The 24,458-nt window shown below is 38.4% G+C and overlaps 1 protein-coding gene across 1 annotated transcript in view; it reads left to right on the top strand.

Annotated features, from left to right (window-relative positions):
* The first annotated feature begins 304 nt into the window (after positions 1-304).
* Positions 305-24,458, top strand: part of ENO4 (enolase 4) — a 37,573-nt gene continuing 13,419 nt past the window's right edge. The window contains exons 1-9 of the mRNA XM_027852149.1: positions 305-463; positions 3,357-3,485; positions 9,016-9,206; positions 11,290-11,426; positions 12,490-12,659; positions 12,750-12,881; positions 14,523-14,576; positions 17,085-17,141; positions 19,724-19,891. Coding sequence (XP_027707950.1) covers positions 305-463; positions 3,357-3,485; positions 9,016-9,206; positions 11,290-11,426; positions 12,490-12,659; positions 12,750-12,881; positions 14,523-14,576; positions 17,085-17,141; positions 19,724-19,891 — 1,197 coding nt within the window. The remainder of the gene's footprint in view (positions 464-3,356; positions 3,486-9,015; positions 9,207-11,289; positions 11,427-12,489; positions 12,660-12,749; positions 12,882-14,522; positions 14,577-17,084; positions 17,142-19,723; positions 19,892-24,458) is intronic.

The raw sequence follows: 24,458 nt of genomic DNA, 5'->3' as shown, positions 1-24,458 counted from the left end.
CAGAGAGGGGAACGGAGGGGAAGAGAGAGAGAAAAAGGGGAGAGGAGGGGAGGGGGAAGGGGAGAGGGAGGAGAGGGAGGGAGGAGAAGAGAGATGGGGAGAGAGGGAAAAGGGGAAGGGAGACGAGACATAGAGAAGACATAGGAGAGGAGTGAGAGAGGCAGAGGGCAGAAAAAACCAAGAGACAGAATCAAAAGAGCTCTCGCGAGGTGCGAGCTCAGGCCATTGTCGTGTTGCCTAGCAACGCCGAGGACGCTCACGAGTCTCGGGTTCGCTCCAGCTGCGGTTTCGGCCAATTGCGACCATGGGGGATGGAGGCAGAGGCCGAAATAATGCCCACGAGTTGTACAAATTGAAGCAACGGGCCGTGGAGTACTACCGAATGAACGATGTGCCCCGACAGCTGGAGGGCCTGCTCAACTCCACCTTTTACCTCCAGCCACCCGACATCTATGGGCACCTGGTACGCACTAGGTCTGGCATCCCGCCCAGCTCCTAGTCTCTCTGTGGCAAGGGTTGGCCAAAGCGGCTGCGCGGAAGAGATCGCACCCCGAAGGATGCGTAGCGTGCTGCGTTCTGTGGCTCTACGGATTGGGAATGGGAAGGGCTGGGCAAGAGAGGAAACAGCTGCAGGGGGGTTACTGTGTATCTAGTCAAAGAAAATGGAAAAAATGGGAGGAATTGAGAGAGAGAGAGAGAGAGAGGGTGCGTTGGGGAAAAGAAAAGACTGGGGGGAGAGGGGGAGAAAGAGAAAGGAAGGGAGGGAAGGGAAAGGGAGGGAGCGAGAGAAAAAGAAGGGGAGAGAGAGAGAAAGATGTGTATCTGGGGGAGGGGGGAGAACCTAATTCACATTAATATAGAGCTTTATATGAAGTAGGTAAGTAAAAGTATGCCTATTTTACAGAGGAACAAATTGAGTTTCAAAAGGGTTAGGTGACTTGTCCATGGTCTAATATTGAGCAAGTGTCAAGGCCAAATCGCGAACAATGTTGTTCTGATTTCAAGTTCATTTTTTCTGCCATAAGTCCATGATGCCACAAGCTTATTAAAAGATATGTGAAAGAGACCAGGAAAACTTAGACGTGCATTTTACTCTCTGCCTTTTCCTTGCTAGCTGTTTGCATTGGGAGAGTCACTGAGCCTCAACTTATTCCTCTGTTAAAAATGGAGATAATAGTAACTTGAAAACTTAATTCACAAAATTATAGAGATTAGATTAGGCAATGCTCTTTGAATGTGAGGCACTGTCGTTCTTACTTCAAAGAGGCAGCATTGGGCAAAATTGCTGTTGCCAGGGCCCTGGGTCTGCCCGCCTGTGGTTTATGAGACACAGCAATGTGAGATTTGAAAAATAGTCATTGAAAATTGAATAGCAACATCTCTCTCCTTCAAGCCAACAAGTGTTTATTGAGCTAAGTGTCATACATTGTAGGTGCTCTGTAAATGTTTGATGATGGTGGGAAATACGGTTTCATAGAAAGAAATATAGACCACAGGGAGCCTTTAAAAGTTATCTCCCCTTCATTTTACCCATGAAGAAACCAAGGGGAAGACAGGTGGAAGAACTTGTCCAAATTCAGTGTTGTGTTCTTTTCAAAACACCGGTTGACATAACAGTTCATGCCCTACTGTAGTTTACATCATAATTGGAGAAAAAAGACTTGATATGTGAAACAATTGAAGCCCTAACCAAGTTAATCTTGGTAACTGAAATAGTTGAATATATGGCACAGATTATAAACATATTAAGATTTCAGAGAAGGAAAAAAATCAATTTTCAAGTTTCTCCATTTACACTGTAAACTGCTTGAGAGCAGAGACTTGTCTTTTCCCTTTCTTTGTGTACTCAGCACAATGCCTGGCACATAGTAGGTGCTTAATAAAATGTTAGCTGACTGAAAATAAAGTAGGCTGTGGTAATTAGGGAAGGCTCACAGTAATCATAGGACTAGGTTCGGATCTTGAAGAATGGTTAGGATTTGATAAGGCAGAAAGAAGACACTTACTAGGACTATATGAATAGGGTCCCCAAATGATCACAAAACCAAAACAAAGTCCATTGAATGCCTCCTGGCAATTTTCACCTATTGGAAAGTAGGAGGCTTAAACTACTAAAGTCTCTTCTAGCTTTGTCTATAAACTACATTTGGCATTGTACCAAATAGTTTGGCATCATAGCTAACAGGTCCTTTGGGGCATCTCACATCCCCCTGAAGTCTAAATAAAACCATTCAGTATCCATGTAAACTTGTTTTACTGAAGAATAGAAATCAAAAAGTGGATGCAATATAATTATTTTCTCATTCCCATATAATTTCAATGACCCTTCTACTCATTCTACAATATAAATTAACCTTCAAACTGTATCCAATGGGAAAAAACCCTTGAGATTATTTTCTTCTGTAGCATCTTCTTTGATACATTGTCGAATATATGTTATTCTGCATACTTATATTGTTTGTTTTAGAGTGTACATTATTGTCTGTTATGCAGAATGTGAGCCCTTCAATTGATACTGTATGATGTTACAGTAAATCAACAATGTCATCATGAGGTGGGTTGTAGTTTTGCTTCTTAGGCAAATTACTTCCTCTCTTCCCCTTCCCTCATAATTGTTGTAATGCCATTATGGGAAGAGGATAGTTTTTCTTCTTCATTTTGTGTACTCCTCTCTTCCCTCTGTTACTGATTTCTTTCCCATTGCAAATAAGTTATACTTTAAGAGAGCTTCCTAACTCATCTGCACTTTCCATCTTCAATCTCTTATCTTAAAATCTCTCCAAATTACTTCTGCCTGCTCCACTTCCACAAAACTACTATTACTAAGGTTTCCAACAAACCCCTTTAATATCTAGGATTTTTCATGTATTCATGGTGAGTGAAATACAGCTGCTGCGTTTTTCCTCACCATTGCAATGTTAGATAAGATATCTCACTGAGAGCAATAGAAATTGTTTGACTCAGGATTCCTAGACAAAATTTATCTGGATGATAACATTCTCTACTGACAATTGACCCATGTATTTTAGATTGGGTATATTGGTTAGAGAATTAGGTTGACATTTGGGGTATACATTAAAAAATATCATGGGGCACTTTATGTTTGTTCAAAAGACATCTTTTCATGCTGTCATGCTGTCTGAAGAGGCAGAGAGCATTGGGATGAATGAACTTATATCTCTATACCTGAGGGAAGAGTTATTCCAACTGAGCTGTCATTGTCAAGTTCAGGCATTAGGAATGGAACCCAAGAATAGATTTAGTACAAGTAGCAAAGTAAATTATATGATTGACACTTTCAGTAAAAAGAAATTTGATATTTATTAATTTTACAATGCTTATTTTTTATTTTGAAGGCAAACTGCTTTTCGAAGCTTGCAAAGGCTCCTACCGTCTACAAAGTAATAGGGAGAGTAGTACTGGATGGTATGGGTCATCAAACTCTCAAAGTCGAAATATTCTGCACAGTTCAAAACCAGGTTAAGGTATGGGACTGCATGGTTTTCTTTACTATGTTTTATTGTGCTTTATCCATGACAGTTCTTTACTGGGCTTACTGGGCTTTACTGGTACTAACAAACTAATGGTGATTTATTTGAATTGGAAAATAATAATAATAATAATAACAATGCTTCTATTACTTTCCCTCTGTGACTAGCTCCAGTTTATCTTGTATATATCTTGCTCGTGTGTAGTTTTTGCATGGTGTCTCCTACTTTAGACTGTGAGCTCCTTGAGAACACAGACTGTCTTTTGTCTTTCTTTGTATCTCTAGATCTTAGCATAGCACCTGGCACATAGTAGGTGCTTAAAAAATGGAAGTTGACTAACTAAAAACATTCTTAAATTCAGTCATAGTAATATTGTTTACTTAGAGAGAGACAATTTGGTGTAGTTGAAAGAACATTGGGTATAAGATTAAAAGATACAGATTTGAACCCTGGCTTTGACATTTAATGACCATGTGATTGGGACCTAATTTTTTTTCACTTTTCTGTATCTCAGTTACACCATACTTAAAATGAAGATGACATCTAAGGTCCTGTCCAGCTCTTATACTCTATGATTCTAAGAGATATAAATTATGCAAATAACACTGTCTTCTATAGTAATTTTAAAAAGTCTTTTAAAAATATACTTAGGAGCTTTAATAGACAACAATCACTATCAGTCAACAGTATATGACTACCAAAATAGCTCATACATTCCTTGTCTGTTTTAGTATTTTTTTTTTATTAAAGGGGCCATACCTTGGCTCATTTCTTAAAGAGGCCTATTCAATGAATGGGTGTTACCTTACTCAGAGCGAGAACTTGAAAATCCCTTAGCTTAAAAGGGCCAGAGTCTCTCATTGCATCCTGGGCCATCTCCAGTCATCCTGATGAATATCTGGCCATTGGACCTAGATGGCTCAAGAGGAGAAAGTGAGGCTGGTGACCTTGCACAGGCCTCCCACACTCAAATCAAAGTCAACTGCAAGTCATGTCATCATCTCCCTGATGTCATGGTCCTCTTTGAGAACGAAAGACAAAAACAACAATAACAGTATCCAGAACCAGGAAAGCAGAAGTTACAGGATTGTAACAAAAAGCATTCCAAAGAAAAAAAGAAGAGCAAGGAAGCAAAATGGCTGTCTGATGAGACTTTACAAATAACTGAGGAAAGAAGGAAAGTGAAAGGTAAAGGAGAAAGGAAAAGATACATCCAACTGTGGGGCACCTAGGTAGCTCAGTGGAGCACTGGCCCTGAAGTCGGGAGACCTGAGTTCAAATCTGGCCTCAGACCAAACACTTGACACTTACTAACTGTGTGACCTTGGGCAAGTCACTTAACCCCAATTGCCTTAAAAACAAAAAAAAAGATATATCCAATTGAATGCAGAATTCTAGAGAATAGCAAGGAGAGATAAAAAAAAGTTTTCTTAAGTAAGCAATGCAAACAAATAAAAGAAAAATGACAGAATGAGAAAGACAACTCAAGAAAATTAGAGATATCAGGGCAGCTAGGTGGCACAGTGGATAGAGCACCAGCCCTGAAGTCAGGAGGACCTGAGTTCAAATCCGGCCTCAGACCAAACACTTAACACTTACTAGCTGTGTGACCCTGCTCAAGTCACTGAACCCCAATTGTCTAAAAACAAAAAAGAAAATTAGAGATATCAAGGGAATGGTTCATGCAAAAATACGCATGATAAAGACTGAAATGATAGGGATTTAACAAAAGCAGAAGAAATTAAGAAGAGAAGCCAAGAATACACAAAAGAACTATACAAGAAAGATTTTATCATTGAAGATAACCCTAATGGTATGGTTACTGATCTAGAGCCAGACATCCTGGAGAATAAAGTCAAGTGGGCCTTAAGAAGCATTACTAACAATAAGTCTAGTGAAGTCTAGAATTCCAGCTGAGCTATGTAAAATCTTAAAAGATGATGCTGTTAAAGTGCTGCACTCAATATGCTAGCAAATTTGGAAAACTCAATAGTGACCACTAGATTGGAAAAGATCAGTTTATGTCCCAAACCTAAAGAAGAGTAATCCAAGGAATGTTCAAATTACTGAACATCTGCACTCATTTCACATGCCAGCAAGGTTAAGCTTAAGATTCTGCAAAGTAGGCTTCAGCAACATGTAAACTGAGAATTACCAGAAGAGTAGGCTGGTTTTTGAAGAAGTAGTGGAAATAGAGACCAAATTGCCAACATTCACTGGATTATGGAGAAAGCAAGGGAGTTTAAGAAAAAGATCTCCTTCTGCTCCATTGACTACTAAAGCCTTTGACTGTGTGGATCACTACAAAATGTGGCAAGTTCTCAAAAAGATGAGAGTACCAGATCATCGTACTTGTCTTCTGAGGAACCTGTGTCTGCGCCAAGAAGCAACAGTTAGAACTAAACATGGAACAACTGATTGTTTTAAGATTGGAAAAGAAGTACCTTATTTATTTAACTTATATGCAGAGTACATCATGTGAAATTCCAGGCTGGATGACTCAAAAGCTAGAATTAAGGTTACCAGGAGAAATATCCACAATCTCAGATATACTGAAGTACCACAATGATGGCAGAAAGAGGAATTAAGAAGCTTCTTGATGAAGATGAAAGAGGAGAGTGTAAAAACTCACTTGATGTTTAACATAAAAAATGCCAAAAATCTAAGATCTTGACAACTAGTCCCATCACTTTTTGGCAAATGGAGAAGAAATGGAAGTAGTGTCAGCTTTTATATTCTTGGGCTCAAAGTAAAATACTTGCTCATTGGATGGAAAGCTATAGCAAATCTGAATAGCATACTAAAAAGCAGAGACATCATCTTGCCCACAAAGGTCGGTATAGTCAAAGTTATCCTTTTTCCAGTAGCAATGAATGTATAGCTGTGAGAACTGACTGTAAGGAAAGTGGAATGCCGCAGAATCGATGCTTTAAAATTGTGGTTCTGGAGAAGACTTGCACTCAAGAAGATCAAATCAGTCAACACTTAAAGAAACCAATTCAGGCTATTCCCTGGAAGGTCAAATGCTGAAGCTAAAGATTAAATACTTTGACCACATAATAAGAAAATGAGACAACTTGGAAAAGACCCTGATGTTGGGAAAGATTAAAGGCAAAAGGAGAAAGAAATGGCAGAGGATGAGATGGATAGGGTGTCATGGAGGCAATGAACACAAGCTTGGACAGACTTCAGGAGATAGTGGAGGATAGAAGGGCCTAGCATGCTATGTATGATCCATGAGGTCACAAAGAGTCCAGACATGACTGAACAACAAATACACATTGCCCCAATAATCCGCTGATTACCATTATTTTTAATAGCTCTCCAGAAATCTGTCTGGCCTAGTCAGAACTTATTCTTTGCTTAGACCTGGAGTTTGTTTCCTGGAGCTTTTGTTTTATTTTTATTTTTTTCAATTACAGAGCACTAGGAGTTTATTACAACCACATTTCCGGAACCTAAACAGCACTCACAGCTTAGCCTAATATATTGTCTTCAGATCTGTGTGTAACATTTTAGGGAGACATTGACAATTAGAAACATGTCCAAAGGAGCATGATGCCCACTTCTTTTGGTATAGACTTAAACTGAAATATTTTAGGCACCTAAGTGGTTTGTTTTGAGCCTTGACATAACAGAATGAAACAGTAGAAAGACCGCTGGACTGAGAGTCAGAAGAACTACATTCTAGTCTCAGCTTTGCCCCTATGAGACTTTCCAGCTCCCCAGCCTCACAACCTAGGTGTCATCCTCAACTCCTCACTCCTTTTCACCCCGTTACATCTAATCTGTTTTTAAGTCTTGTCAATTCTACCCTCATAATGTCTCTCACATAGGACCCTTTTCTGTCTTCTAACACCACCCTTGTCCTGGTCCAGGCCTTCATTACCTCACCCCAAGCTATTATTGTAGCCTTCTGGTTGTTCTTCCTGCCTCAAGTCTCTCCCCACTCCAATAAATCTGTGCAATTGTCAAACTCGTCTTTTTTTTTTTTTTCAGCGAGGCAATTGGGGTTAAGTGACTTGCTCAGGGTCACACAGCTAGTAAATGTCAAGTATCTGAGGTCAGATTTGAACTCAGGTCCTCCTGACTCCAAGGCTGGAGCCCTATCCACTGTGCCAACTAGCTGCCCCTCAAACTGGTCTTCTTAAAGCATAAGTCTAACTATGTCAATCTTCTCCCCTTCCCTCCCCCAATGCAATAAATTCCAGTAATTCCCTGTTATCCCCAGGATCAAATATAAAATTCTTTGTCATTCAAAGCTCTTCATTACATGGCTGCCTCTGACCTTTCCAGACTTCTTTCATCTGATTCAATCCCATATACTCTTCAAACTAGTGTCACTAGCTTTCTCACTTTTCTTCACACAAGGCAATCTATCTTCCAATTCTCAGCACTTTCACTGGCTTATCTCCCATGCCTGAAATTTACTCCCTCCTCACCTCTACTTCCTGGCTTCCCTGAAGTCCTCCCCCTGTTTAAAAGAAACTTTTCCCGGTCTTTCTTAATGCTCATGCCTTTCTTCTGTTGATTATCTGCAACTTATAAAGTATATATCTTGTTTACATGTCATTTCTTCTATTAGACTGTGAGCTCCTTGAGAAAAGGAACTGCTTCTTTTGCCTTTCTTTGTATCCCCAATTCCTAGAATACAGTATAAATGCTGGTTGACTGATTGATTGACTTTGGATGAGTCATTTCCCCTCTCTGAGTCTGTTTCTTCCTTAGTTAAATGATTGATTTCTAAAGTCTTTGCCAGTCTTCATATTCTATATTAATATAATCAGTACTATGAACCTAAAGTATTGTATTATTGCTGTAAATTTTACATAAAAAGGAGCTCATTTATAAGAGCTATATTATTGTCATAGGCAATCTTTGGTGTGATAAACTTTTATACTATATTAATACATAATTGTTGTTAACAAATAACTTGCTTCTGTCTCAGCTTTTTCTAGAATAATAGTTATTATAAAATTTATTATTGTATTAGAACCATAGATTGCTAGAGACTGGAAAGGAGCCTTAGCACTCAATTATCCAATCTCTCATTTGGACCTCTCACTGGGATCCAAAAAAGGGAAATGATTTGCCTGCAGTCATAAGTTTGTGCCAGTCAGTGCTAGTACCCAGGTCTTGTGTGTCTCAGACCAGTGTTCTTTCCCCTACACCATGATAATAATACTAATTGATACTTAAAAGCACTTTGAAGCTACAAAGTATTTTATATTCCTTACCTCATTTCCTCTTCTTAACATCCTTGAAAGATAAGAATTGCAAGGATCTATTAACTACTTAATGCAGAGGCATTGATGCATTAAAAAGGGTGAGATCTAGGAATTTAAAGGGTTGATTTAGTTTGGCTTCCTGGAACAAAATTACATCTTCCCTTTCTCCCCCAAAATGGTGACTAAATATCTGAATATTAGGATTTGTTATTTCAAGAAGAAAAAGTGGGTTTGTTCCTTTTAGTGACATTTCTACACCTTAACTGGAAAGTAGAATCAATTTGTATGACTTTCAGAGCATTACTTCTGCTATCATCGCTTCTCACTTGGAAGTACTGGAAACTGCCATGCCTGAGGTGGTGGATGCAGTAGAATTAGAACGTAATGAAGCCATCAGTGCAGCTGTGCAGTGGGTAAACGAGTCAATGACCGAGCTTCTGGATGGACTGGAACCAACCCAACAGGGGGTGGTGGATCAGTTACTTGCGTAAGTCTTTTACACAGACAAGTGTCTGCTTCATTTTGGCTTCACATGCCACAGTAAAAGGTTCTCTGTTTTCTAAAGGGAGTTCTCTGACGTCAAAGAAATGCTAAATTCCAGAGCTGGGATTTGAACACAGGACTTGTGACTCCAAAACGCATACTTCTTCCATTACACCATACTTTTTGCACATGCCATTCATTTATCTGACAAATTTGCCTGATTCTAATTCCACAATAGGTCCCATATTTGTTCTCTCCTTTCCATTCCTACTGACATTACCAAAACCCAAGCCCTCAATACCTCTGGATGAATCTTTATAAGAACTTGCTAACTCCTTGCCTCCAGTCCTGCCTCTATGGAGAACTCTCCACAGTTTTTTCAAAAGAATCTTCCTAATTCACTGGTCTGTTTATGTCAGTCCTTTGCCCAAAGAATTCAGTGGCTCAGAATTAAATACAAAACCACAGAAAAATTCCTTATCCTGGAATTCATACTTCCTGGTTTAGATCTTTCTTTTTTTATTTTATACAATTCCCCTCTACAAGATTTACATTCTATTCGGACTGGACTAGTATTCTCTTCTCTGTCTGCCTCAGTTTTCCTATCTATAAAATGGGGATGATAATAGCATCTACCTTTCAGGGTTTTTGTGAGGATCACAGAGATAATATTTGTAAAAAGCACTTAGCATGCAGAATACTTGGCACTTGGCATACACAGTTCCTGGCACACACTAGGCACTACATAAATGCATATTCCCTTCCCTTTCCTTCTGCCTCTATGCATTTGAGCAGTCTCTTCCCTCGCTTGAAATTAATTCCTTCATGTCTACACTTTCTGAAATCCTTCTCTTACTTCAAGATCCAGTCCCACTTCCTCCATGAAACTATTACAGAAATCCCCTCCCAGCTAAAATAATCCCTGTCATCCCAATTTTGCACCTGTCACTGACCTTTCCTACACACCTAGCATATTCTGCCTTATATTGCACCTTTGTATGATATGTGGCTTGTCATGCTATGAGTTTATAAATTTCTTGAGGGCAAAGTGTATCACTTCATCTTTTTATCCCCAATACCTAGCATAGTATGCTACATAATAGGAAGTGTTTAATCGTAATGTTTGTTGAATGAATGAATGAATGAATGACAAATAGGAAGAGCACAGTAGAAGAGGTCAGAAGACCTTTATTTTAGAGCCATTTATCTGATGTCTCTTCACTCTCTCAGCCTCTATTTCCTCACATGGAGATAATAAAGGGAAATAACAATACTTGTAGTCCTTACCTCACAGATATTTTATGAACAAAAGATATAATAAATGATAAAATGTGGCATCAATAAAATATATTATTATTGTTGTGATTAGAAAATATACCAACACATTTTGGAATGATTGTCACCTTTTTTACAATAATATAAGCAAATTAATGAAAATACATAGTTTTGTTGTTCTTCACTTTCTAACATTGCTTTTGGTGCTATTCAGTTGTTTTTCAGTCTTGTCTGATTCTATGATCCCATTTGGGGTTTTTGTGGCAAAGACACTGGAGGGGTTTGCCATTTCCTTCTCCGGCTCATTTTACAGATGAGGAACTGAGGCAAACAGAATTAAGTGACTTGCCCAGGGTCACACAGCAAGTAAGTGTCTGAGGCCAGATCTGAACTCACAAAATGAGTCTTCCTGACTCCAGGCCTAGCACTCTATCCACTGTGCTACCTTGCTGCCTGCAAGTTTGTCCATTTAAATTAAAACACACACACACACAAATAATTATTCAGATTAGATGTCTTCACATTTTTTATTAAAATGTCATTTTTCAAATATTTCTAAAATAAGAATCTATGGGATCTCAGCATATATTTGATTGTTTTAGGACCAAAATTAACTTCAGTTTAAAAACTTTCTTTTAGCAATATCATTATTGGCCTTGGAAATTCAAATGAGGGCTTGGCTTTTCTGAAGCAGTTAAAAAATAGAGTTAATCCATGAAACACTAATAATGTCTCTGTGGGCGACTCTACTACATGACAAGATGATATTCTTGAAAAGGGTATTATAATAGAATGTTTTTGTCCCCATCCAGGAATTTTTTTGCAAACAAAGTACAAGAAGATAAAGAGAGTAAAGAATTAGAACTGAGTCTGGAGCAGCCATTATCCTCAGGGTCTATTGCACCCCAACCATCCCCACCACCACCTCCAAAGAAGAAAGGACAAAGAGGTTTGAGCTTGTTTAATTTATAGAAGGTTCTTTAGCATTTGGTGAGAAAGAAGGGATAGGAGAGTCTCTTGGTTCTTTTGACTTAGATTCTGTCTCTGTGGGCACTGTGGGGCAGATCTGAGCTAGACTTTGTAACTACCCATCATGGAATTATGTCTCATCCTTACTAAAATGATGGATCACCAGAAAGCAGCTCTCTGTGCAAGGAGATTCAGACAGCTGTGATGGTTTTTCCTCCTCCCTAAAAGACTTTCCATGGTTTATAAGCCATTACTATTCCCTCATTCCATATTCTCTGCCCCTTCCCTATAGCTCCCCAGATAAACAATAAAGCATGACCTTGCTCGTTGGCAGACTAGAAACCCACACCCTATTTGGGGGCAGGTCTCTAAGTAGGAATAAAACAGCTCCTTAAGAAAGGAGCTTCCCTAAGTTTAAGCATGCCCTTGCCTGCTTCCCTTCACACATTCATCCTTGCTGGTTTGGTCTCAAATGAATGTGAAAGTGTAGAGACAACCCCCAAAGGCTATGTAAACTACCAAATATAACTATAATAATATAAAAATAGTTCCACTTAAAAAGAAACATAAGCATCTTTTTTTTATTTTTTTGCTTTTATTTTGGTGAAGGGATCAGGGTTAAGTGACTTGCCCAAGGTCACATAGCTAGTTAAGTGTTAAGTGTCTGAGTCTGGATTTGAATTGAGGTCCTTCTGACTCCAAGGCCAGAGCTCTATTCACTGCGCCACCTAGCTGCCCCCTTTAAATGTCATCAGGAGGCATTTAGGTAGTTATTTTTTATTATTTATTTATTTATTTTATTTTTGCGGGGCAATGGGGTTAAGTGACTTGCCCAGGGTCACACAGCTAGTAAGTGTTATGTGTCTGAGGCCAGATTTGAACTCAGGTCCTCCTAAATCCAGGGCTGGTACTCTATCCACCGCACCACCTAGCTGCCCCTGGAACATAAACATCTAACAAAACAATCAACAACCAAAAAGCTTCAAGAAAATGTCTCCCATGTCCACTTAGCACATGTTTGTGTCTCTTTTCCAATCTTCCAGGCAAGAAGGAGATTATTCCAGAGAAACCAATACCACCAGCAGAGCCTCCTGAGCCCATACTCCATGGTAGTATGGCCATAGGAGCTGTATCATTAGCTATGGTTAAAACATGTGCTACGCTGACCAATACGCCACTGTATTTTAAAATTGCGTCCCTGAAATACAAACAGGTCAGTATCTGTTGCAGGGTGAAGTTAATTACACAGTCAGCATGGCACTTTTTGTGACTTTTGTTTTCATGTGTCTGTCCCCATTTCTAGGAATCACCAAGAGCACTGACTCTTCCATTATTGATGGTCACCATGCTCAGCTGTGGAAAGTCATCACTGGGAAAACTCAATCTGATGAAAGAAGTGATCTGTATTCCACACCCTGGATTAACAGTTCAACAAGTATCTCAGTCTGTCCTGCAATTTTTATAGAAAATTACTTTGATCCTCAGTGCATTTTTCTTTTAGGTCCACTAGATTTATGGTCCTAGAGGTGGAGGAATTAAAGGAAAGAAATTGAAAAAGCTTTCTGGAAGGGGCATAGTAAAAGGAAGAGACGTCATAAAGCGGAACATGAATCAAAATTAGCCATCTCCATTTATTCATTTTATTAAATATTCTACAAATGGAATATATGCATCTAATCAACCAATTTTCCCTAATATCTAATTAGTTGCATAATAGCAACACTAACTGATTAGGGAAGCTGGCATTTGTTTATCCGTGGAAAGTACACCAGGCTTGGGCAGCTAGGTGGTGCAGTGGATAGAGAACTGGGCTTGGAGCCAGGAGGATCTGAGTTCAAATGCGGCCTCAGACGTTTACCAGCTGTGTGAAGCTGGGCAAGTCACTTAACCCCTATTTGCCTCAGTCCCTCACCTGTAAAATGGGGTCACACTGAAAAAGAATGTCAAATCACTCTAATAGCTTTGCCAAGAAAACCCCAAATTGGGTCATGAAGAGTCTTAAACAACCAAATAACACAATTTCTCTTTGCTAATAGTCTGGCCTTTCCATGGTGTAGCAAACATCTATATTTTAGACTTTCATGACAAAGATGGGAATAATCAACCATTTAAAAAAAACCATTTATTAATCTCCTGTGTGCCAGACATATATGTGCTAGGCACTGGAGAATGGAAGACAAAAACGAAGCAGTTCCTGCCCTGAAGGACTTTACATTCTAACAGGGAGACCATATGGCAAATAATAAAGATAGATATAATATTTATATATATATATATATATATAATAAGCATAGGTAATATAATATATATTGTATAATGATGCATAATGATAAACATATGTAATATGTTTATAAAGTAAATATGAAGAATTTGGGGAGAGGGTGAAGGGGAACACTGCAAAGTTAGATTGTGCAGTGGATAGCATCCTGGATCCGGAATCAGGATGACTTGAGCTCAAATCTTGCCTCAGAAACTTAACTGTATTTCAGACCCTATCCATGCGATCCCAGGCATTACTTAATTTCTTTCTAAGTTTACTCATCTATGAAATGGGGATAATAATAGCACCTACCTCCCAGGGTTATTGTGAAGATAAAATGGGTAATATTTGTAAAGTGACACATCAATCTTAAAGCGCTGTATACATGTAGTGCATTAAGACTGATGAGTCACTTTATAAATATCTGTTATTAGCTGTTGATGTTGCCATTGTCATCATCGTTGTTGTTTGTTGTAGCTGGAAGGAGCAGGAAAGGTTTTCTGTAGAATGCCGTTCTTAGGCAGAGTCTTGAAGGAAGCCGGGGACATGTAAGAGGCAAAGGTGTGGTAGAAATATATTCCAGGTATGGGGATGTACACAGTACACGGATGCAAAGGCAGAGGGACAGCAGATGGACAGTTGTGTGTGAGGAACAAGAGAGCCAATTCCCCTGAGCTGCACAGAGCATATGAATGACAGGAATGTGTTCTGAGCAGAAATGAGAGCTTTTTTAAAAGTAGCTATTTGTTCAGTATAAACTTTTCCATTCAAAATACACAAAACTGCATTTTATAAAGATCATGATTTCATTTGCAGGGTATCACAATGCTTCTAGAAATTCAGAAACAAATTATAAAGATTATTGATAAAGTAAGTAAAAAGATTTAATTACTACTTAATGTGTTAATACATACTCATATACTTTCTAGTATCAAATCTAGCATATGTATTATAGAATTATGTAGACACTTACTGTTCCAGAAAGTGTACTGTCTTTTCTACTGAGTCCTTTTGTCAGCTATGTTTATATATTGTCTAATGGGTGAGGGCCCCAATTTTAGTTTCCTATGGAGGTTTCACTGAGATTTCAAAGGGAAATGACCCAATGTAGGGCCTTGTCTGATTTTGGAGGGAACAATTATATGACTCCATGACCCTAATATCACACGCTGAATGTAAGAGAAAACTCTAGCCTCTGGAATATGAAATAAGAATCTTCTGTGGGAGGGAATAAGACCTCAGCCTGGCTTTAAATAGTAATAAAGGAAGAGTACTTTTGACACTGACTTTTGGAGACAGAGCCATGTGTTTGAAAGCTAGTCTAAGGTGCTTCACCATTTTCTTATTAACCATACTGATGAAAAAGACCTACTCCCCCTCCCCCCCCCCCCAAAAAAACCCAAACTTTAAAAATAAAACATTTGAATTAATAAATGTTGGATGTCAGCAATGCAAGAGACCTTGAAGATTCTCTAGTTCAGCTTACATGATTTTACAAGTGAGGAAACAGCTCCAGAAAAGTGAAATGATTTACCTGAGGTGACACAGAATGTTGATGAAAGAACCAGACCTAGGAACCCAAGTCTCCTGAGTTCTGGAGGTAAAAGCAATGCTTTTTTCCTTTATACCATGCTTCTTTTAAAAGGAGATGTAACAAAATTCCAAGTGTTTAAACATAAAAAATTGTGACTATTATGTGACTTGACCAAATTCTTTTAAAAGAGGTTTTACAGGTTAGAATACTAACAATGCAGAGAGAAAAATGTTATTTTAAGGGCGTAAGGTGGCATCAGATTTTTAAAAATAGTTAACCACATCCATCCATTAGTTCTTCATTTTAAATCCATTTTGAAAAATGGACTGAAGAAATGGAATATTTTCAGTGGGTAATGACTGTCATCAGTCACATTAAAGCTCAAATCAACACAAAGCATTTATGAAAATGAATGAAGGCACCAAAGACATGACTTCTCTTTTCAAAGTGGAAAATGCCAAGTCTGGGACCATAGTTTATTGCCATCACTGTTCTTTGCTTCAGTTACAGAATGCTTGGTACTGATGTTTTGGGCCAATGGGGGTTGGTGGAGATAAGTGACAATCACATTTTTTCTCTAGATTCTTTCCCTGTAACTGCATGGACTACTCCATGAGGTTATTGAATGGCTAATTCTTGCTAACAAAAAGTTTTGTTTGTTAAGTTTGGATTTTAGTTTACTTTGTTTTTAAATAATCCATCTATAAAGAAAACTTTCATTCTGGAACACATTTTCATATTTTTTCAGTAAGTAAAGGATGGAATTCTCGTTCTATACCATGAGTGAACAGAATTCAATGAACTGAGAGAATAAAGCTATATGTTTTTGCCAATCAAACAAATATTAATTGAGCCTCTACTAGGTGCAAAGCACCACAGGGGAAGGAAAGATGAAAAGAACTATATATGCTGACATTCTGGCCTTCTGTAATCTTGTGTGCTCATGCATGGCTATGTGGAGGTGACGATGGGAAGCGGACAGAGAATGAATGCTACATGTATACATTTCTGACATATGACTCTAAAAGAATAAGACCGATTTTTTCAACAGATGGACCAGAACTCATTAATCCAAGTGCATGTAGTTCCCTTTAAAGCAATTACTTTGGAAGGCTATATACTTATTCCAATAATGCTTCCATAATTCCAGGTGCTTTTGGACTCATTTTTTTATAACTACCTTCAAGAGACCTTTTATAAGGCACACAAGATAACCATGCTCACTATTTTGTAGTCATATTTTTCTTTTTTTGAACTCTAAGGAGTTTTATCCAGGTTGATCATCCACCTTACCAAGTTTGGCTCCAAACTGACTTTTGGCTTTTTCCAAAAATAAAATCCACCTTCAGAGGATGGTGATTTGCCACCATTGAGGAGATGGAAAAAACAAAACAACCAATCCCATGTTGTAAACCCGGCAGATAATTCCTCAACAGGACATTGCTGGATAGCCCCACCTCATATGTATGTATATATGACTGTGGGTAATAGATGTGGTCACAAAGGTTGGACACCAAAGAAAGCCTCTTACTCCCCATCATATTCATTCCCAACTGACAAATACTCAACCACATGCCAAAAAAGTTTTGGGAGTCATTGACAAGAGTTCATTCACACATGTTTATTAAAATGTTCTACATTCAGTCTCTATGTAAAATTTTCATGGGTTGCCCAAGTAAAAATCTGATTCCAAAGACAGAGAAGTTGCAACAAATATAGATAAAACCTGTGGTGTTGTATCATTGCTGTGATGCTTAGAAAGCAAATATGATGGTTGCTTCTGCTGATATGTTTCTTTGAATCCCATATGATTCTTGATCCGCTTTCTTTCTTGTTTATCACAGCCCCATACTCCAAAACCAGAGACCAAAAAAAGCCGTAATGGAGGAAAAAAAGGTTCTGTAAGTAAATCAATCAATAAACATATATTAAGTGCCTATTATGCTGTGCTAAGCACTAGTGAATTTGGATTCCAACCTTGTAAATAATTCTACAGATATTTGGGCATTTTTTTTCTTTCTTTGTTAAATCAAATTAACCAATGGTTTATCTATCTTAATGTTTTTTCTTTTTTATAAAACCAGCTCCTAGTTTTATTTATTAGCTCAACAATTTCTTTTTTTAAATTAAGTTTACTTTATTAAATTTACAAAGCAGTACAAGTTACTTCTAATATTTTATTCACAACTGGTTGATTGGTCAGAAATAAATAATAATAACTCAAATAGACTTTTTTTTTTCAAATAGAGAGAAAGCAAATTCAAAAAACTATGTTATGGTAAAAGAAAATCCATAAAAGTCAAGAGTTGTAGTAAAACTTCATTTCTATCAAAGTTCTATCCCTAGTTCTCCTAGTTTTAATCCTTTCCAACTACAAGGCTTCATCATCACTGCTCAACAATTTCTTACTTTCAATTTTATTACTCATACTTTTGGTTTTCAGGATTTCAGATTTGGTGTTTAATTGGGGATTTTTAATTTGTTATTTTTCTAGTTTTTTTAGTTACTTGCACAATTCATTGATCTGCTCTTTTTCTGTTTTATTGATGTAAGAATTTAGAGATATAAATTATTTCTAAGTACTCTTTATCTGCATCCCATACATTTGGTATGTTGTCTCATTGTTGTCATTCTCCTTAATGAAATTACTGATTTTTCTATGATTTGTTCTTTGGCCCAGTCATTTTTTAGGATTAGATTATTTAGTTTCTAATTAATTTTTAATGCCTTTCTATTGCTATATGGGCATATTCTCACACTAGGAAGAAATATAACTCCCAGAGTCTTTTGAAACTTGGGCCCTCTCCCGAGGCAGACAACCTAAGTCCTGACAGAAGGACTCTTACACACTTGTATAATGCCTCACATGACTTCTCCACAAATATTTTATTTTTCAAACTTGTGAGAAGGGTTAGGACATTTGATAGGTACGGGCTCCAACAAGTGAATCAAGCTGTTCTTGGAGATAAAACCTTGCCTAAATAGGCTGCCTATTTGTTAACACCAGCAGGCTGCTGGCTTAGTGAAATTTTAGAAAGTGGTGATAACCATGTAAGTGAAATAGGATTATTCCTAGAACTTCTGCAGGTGAAGGGCTATCCACTAGTAACTCATTCAGACTTATATCAGAGACAGCCAGGACCCAAACAAACCAGAGCACTATAGAACATTTCCACCTGCCCTTTTACCTGAGTTGAGTCGCAAAAAAACATTTCAAAGATACTGCTGCCATGAATTCAAATTGGGTCAGGAAAGCCAAAGAGTAGCATCCCTCTTGTTGACAATGTGTAAATATAACAGCAAGAAACATATCTTACAATGAAAGTTTTGCAACAAACACATCCCCTAAAAATAGGATATGATGAGTCAGTAACACAGATAACTTAACTTTACTATTACATTCTCATGAAAAGGGAGGGTTCTATGAACTTTAAATAGCTAATTTCCACCAACGCCAATCAGTTCTCTAACAACTAAAGATGACAACCTAGTGAGGTTGGTAGAGCAAATATTATTTGCTCCAATTTTCAGACAAGGAAACTGAGATTGCATGACATTAAATGACCTGCTTGTGGTACCATACCTAGAATATGTTAAAACCAGAATTCAAACCCAGATTTCCTGACTCCACGTCTATTTACTACAACATGATACTTCATTTTAAACCTATTTATTGTGTACTTTTGAGGAAGACTCACTTATGTCCCACTTGGACTATTCATTTGTGGCACTTAACTGTGCCTAAGGAGAGGTCAGAACTTTTTATACACCCCGTGTCATTTGGACTTGCCTTATGAGTGGAGCAGTTCTCTATCAAAGCCCCTTTCTTTCCCCTCCAGTTCTTTCCCCACTGACTGCCTGGGGTCTAAAATAAAATTTCAGAACTTCATCTCATTAACTTAAGACTTTGATTTCTGTTAAAATTTAAATCTCTGTGACTGAAGTAACACTTTTTACTTGCCATCAATCTACAAATCAATAAACATTTATTAAGCACCTACTATGTGCCAGGCACTGTGCTAGAGTGGTAGAGATACAGAAAGAGGCAAAAGACAGTCCCTGTCCTCAAGAAACTCAAAATCTAATGGAGGAGACAACAATTATACCCTAGTATGAATGAAGATCATGAATCCAGGGTCCCACTAAAGTAGGTATGCGGTACAGAATGGGAAAGTTCCAGCTCGCAAAATGAAATTTGCCTTTTGACAACTGAAGAGTGGATGGTATGTACCATGACAGTGGATACTGAGAAGTAGAGAAACAATATAAAATATACACAGCTAAGCAGGGAAAATCCTGCCCACCGATGAATATGGAACTATCACCAAATTTGCTTCCTGATACAGAAAGCTAATGTTGGAAGGGCAGGAAGCTCCATATACCACCAGGGGAGCCAACTTTTCTAGGTTATGCCAATTTACAAAGTATCCCTCTGCAACATAACATGTTCTATTCACACATACTGTTTTGGTTTGTCTTGCAGACTCATATAGCTGGCAAGCTGTCCTATATAGGTTGCTTATCAATCAACTATGATACTATTGAACAGCCATTGCTCTTAATACAAGGAATCTGTGGCAACCTGGGACTGGAGCTAGGAATCAACTTGTATCTAGCCATAAATTGTGCTGCACATGAATTGATTGACTATGTAAGTTTTGCTTTTGGTATCTTCATATTTTTAGTCTTTTCTGTTAAATTAATGCTTATAAAAGATAATAATATATGTTGAATAAATGGTGGTATGAGAACTGTATTTATGAGTCAGAAGATATGAGTTTTATTCTCTTCTCCACTATGGCCTAGCCATGGATTTTGGGCAAATCACTTCATCTCTCTTGATATATAGTCTCAAATCGGCCATTTTGCATGTCACTTCACCCCTCTGGCTTCAATTTCCCAATCTATAAAGTGTAGGGACTGGAAAATAAGGGTAATGTATATAAAGTGTTCTGCAAACCTTTATGTATTATATAAATGTGAGCTATCATTATTTATCATCATCATCATTGTTAGAGCTTACTTTTCTAGAATTTTGCAGCTGCATAACTCAAGTCCTTGGATGTTCAAGAGTGGACATCATTTCTCTGAAGTGATCCCCACCTATCTCTTCCTTCCTCTAGTGTCTCTGTGAAGAAGTGGTCCTTATCCTTGCAAAGGCCAACCCCTCTACCTGTGTCCTTGATCCCATCACCTCCTGCCTCTTCAGCAGATTTCCCCCATATCTAACTTCTCTCTCTCTCTCTCTCTCTCTCTCTCTCTCTCTCTCTCTCTCTCTCCCCTTGTTTCTTGTCTCCCTCCTGCCTAAAAATACACTCAAGTCTCCCTGATCCTTTCAAAACAAAACAAAACTCACTAGATCCAGCCATCCCCACTAACTATTTTCCTACATCTCATATCCCTTAGCTAAACTGCTTGAAAAAAGCCGTTTGTGCCAGCTGCCTCCATTTCTTCTCTCACTTTCTTCTAAACTCTGTGCAGTCTGGCTTCCATCCTCATTATTCAACTGAAAACTCTTTGTCCAAAGTTACTGGTGATCTCCTAGTTCCCGAGTCTAATGGTCTTATAACACTTGACACTGTTGACTACTCTTTCCTTCTGAATACTCTCTCCTTTCTGGATTTCCATGACATTGCTTTTTCCTGCTTGATTTTATTTAGTTTAATGCCCTTTGATTTTTCTCCTATTTAACTGCCCCCTTTCAGTCTTCTTTACTGGATCTTTGTCCATATCATTTCTATTAACTATGGGCATACCTCTAAGGTTCTATTCTGAGTCTACTTCTTTTTTCTTGCGATAATCTCTAGCTTAAATAGCTCATCAACTCTCATGGACTCAATTATTATCCATATTGCAGATGATTCCCATCCTTGCTAGCACAAACACTAACCAATTAATAACTTCTACCAATGGACAAAGAAGCCTTAGATCAAGTGATTGCACCTCCAGACTGCTGTGCTTCCAGCCCAGCCCTTGCAGCCATCATCCCTGTGGGATGTGACCTGGCAACTGCTTCTTCAGGGGCTGCAAAGCCCACCTCATCAGCAGCCACAGCTACTGAGGACCCAGAAAAGCAAGTTCTGGGCCCCCAAAGTCCTTTGGCACTGTCATGTGGTCCAGTATCAGAAATGGACATAGTTTTATCAGTGGAAATTACATTTCCAAAAGCATATTGCCCTTTGCATCTGACTTGGAACTAAAACTTCCTCCATTTGTTAGCTTCCCTTTTAAAATGTAAGCTTCTCAAAAGCAGAGACTGTCATCGCCTTTCTACTTGCACCTTCGTTGCCTTGAAAAGAGCCATTACCTGATTTTTCATCTTTCATTCATTCATTTATGCATCTATATGTGTAGCTCTAGGGTCTCTCATGAGCTCCAGTTCCATGCCACCAACTGATAATTAAACATTTCAAACTGGATGTCCCATAGGCATCTCAAACTGAACATGTCCAAAACATAACTCAGCAACTTTTCCCCCAAGCCTACTTTTCTTCTAAACTTCCTTATTACTATTGAGGATTTCATCATCTTTCTACTCCCAGAGGTACATAACCTTGGTGTCATCCTGGATTCTACTCTCACCCCCCTCCCATATCTAGTCAATCATTGAATCACTCCATTTCTGTCCCCACAACATCTCTTCTGTATCTTATCTCCATTCCCACAGCTGGCACCTTACATCAGGCCCTCATCACCTCTCAATTGGACTATTGCAGTAGGCTCCTAATTGTCTTTCTCTAGTCTATGCTCACACATCCCTCTCATGTGCCCCCTTCTCTTACTCACGTGGCCACCACTTAAAGTCAGGCCCTCATCTCCTCTTGTGTGGACCATTGTCATTACTTTCTAATTGGTCTCCTTGCCTCTAGTCCATTCTCCACATGGCTGTGATTGATCTGCCTAAAGCTCAGATCTCACATGTCACCCCTCCTACTAAATAAACTCAAGTGGTTTCCTATTACCTCTAGGAGAAGATACACTTCCTCTGTTTGGCATTTAAAGTCACTCACAACCTGGTGCCAATCTACTTTTTCAGCTTTATCATGTATTACTCCTATCCACACACTCTATGGCCAAGCCAAACTTTATTTAAAAGAAAATAAAACAAAACACTTACCTATACATGTGATGCTACCGGATCATTTTGGAAGTATTCCTCTTAATAGGAGCTCTTTTTTTTTCCAACTCTTGATATGGTCAGAATTTAATGTTGCCACAACCACTTAAATGTTCTTCTATAGTTTTTTTGAATGAAGGTTATGTTTCCATCTTGTTCAAAGTACCATATTAATTTCTAAAAGGAAATTATACTGGGGATTTCTGCTGTAGGATTATAGCTCTTAATGGCCTTCTTGCTGTTCTTAACATGGAACATTCCTCATCTCTGTGCCTTTGCGTCAGCTCTCCCCCTGCTTGCAATTCTGTCTCTTAAAATCCCTGGCCTCAAGACTCACCTCAAGCCCCACCTTCTGCAAGAGGCCTTTCAGGTATCCCAGTTGTTACTGTCTTCTGTTTTAAGGCTCCCCTTGTCGTTACTTTGTATATGCCTACTTATGTTCACATTTTCTTCCTCATTATAATGAAAACTTTGAAGAATGATACTATGTTTTGCTTTTTTTTGGTATGTCTAAATGCATGGCACAGTGCCTGGCACATAGAAAACACTTAATAAATGCTTCCTGATTGACTGATTTGATCATACATGGCTGATTCAGTGTAGTGATGGACACCTATAATCCTACTTCTTGAGGAGGCTAAGGTTTCTATATCCCTGGAGCCTCTGAGTTCTGAGCAGCAATGGGTTATACCAATCAGATGTACACACTAAGTTCAGAATTAAAATGGAGAAAGTCAAAGCTCTTGTCTCATTCAGTAGTGGGATTAGGCCTGAGAATAGTCCTTGCATTAATAATTCTGGGTGAGATGGGGACACCTAGTCTTTAAAAAAATACATAGCTGAACATAGAAAATTTGGGTGGCATTCTGGAAGCTGAAATGAAATCTAATCCTTCAAGTCTTTTTCTCATAAAAATCATAGTGTTGTTAAAGCTGGAAGGAACCACAGAAATCATATAATCAATTTTGACAACTGAGGAAATGATTCCCGGAGAAGTCAGGTGATTTTCTCAGAGTCATACAGCAAGTCAGAGACCAAGCTAGGACTAGACCCCAGCATTCCTTATCCTGTGACCTTTCTCCTAGTTCACAGTTAATGGTTTTGGGGATCCATAGTTTCAAGTGAGGGGCTTTTAATCAAAGTGATGTGCCATTTTAATGATAGGATTGAAACCAAAAGGACTAGTTAGTCTATGCTATTGTGGCAAAGAATCATTACCTCCACATACATCTGTACCTGTTTCGTATTCTTTTTCAATATTTCACAAGCCCAATGGTTATTTTACATCTCAGGCTGTTTATGAACAGAAATATAATCTACCTACGATGACAGAGTTGTATGCATATTCTTGGTGGAAAAACTAATCTCTATAGTTAGAATCTTGTGAGTGGGTGGGGTTCTCACTGTTGTTCTCTTGTTCCATGAACTTACTTCATTTTATTGTCCTGGTACTCAGACAGTCGGGTGTCTGGCACCATTTAAAAAACCTAAATCGAAGTAATTTTTCCATCCCACTCTGTATCTCCAGGTTTCTCTCTGTGTATAAGGCTCTCTTTAAAAACAGTGGGAAGAAATCTGTGAGATCCTAAGGGGGATGTGAATCTGGCTTATAGCAGCTACTTCATTTCAAACAGCATTGACCTTTTCCCCAGTTCCATGTTAACTATTTGACATAAAATATGAAGGGGTTTTTCCCCCAGATATACAATCTGAAATAATCTGTTTTACTAGACTTTTCTAGTTTTTTCTTTTACATCTTACTTCCCTTCACATTCTCTGTAATCCAGTGACACTGGCCTTGCTGTTCCTCTCACAAGACAGTCCATCTCCAGACTTGAGGCATTTTCACTGGCTGGTCCCCATACCTGGAATGCCCTTCCTCCTTCCTTCAGATCCCAGCTAAAGCCTTGTCTTCTACAAGAATCTTTTCCTCATCTCTCTTAATGCTAATGCTTTCCTTTTGAGATTATGGCCAATTTATCCTGAATATAACTTGTTTGGACATAGTTGTCTACATTTTGTCTCCCCAATTGGACTGTGAGCTCCTTGAGAACAGGGACTATTTCTTTTGCAACCTCCGTGCTTAGCACAGTGCCTGGCA

The sequence above is a fragment of the Vombatus ursinus genome, unplaced genomic scaffold, assembly GCF_900497805.2.
Source record: "Vombatus ursinus unplaced genomic scaffold, bare-nosed wombat genome assembly UNPS02009205.1, whole genome shotgun sequence".
Taxonomy (NCBI): Eukaryota; Metazoa; Chordata; class Mammalia; order Diprotodontia; family Vombatidae; genus Vombatus; species Vombatus ursinus.
The sequence above is the reverse complement of the archived record's forward strand: the minus strand, read 5'-3'. Positions and strand labels throughout refer to the sequence as shown.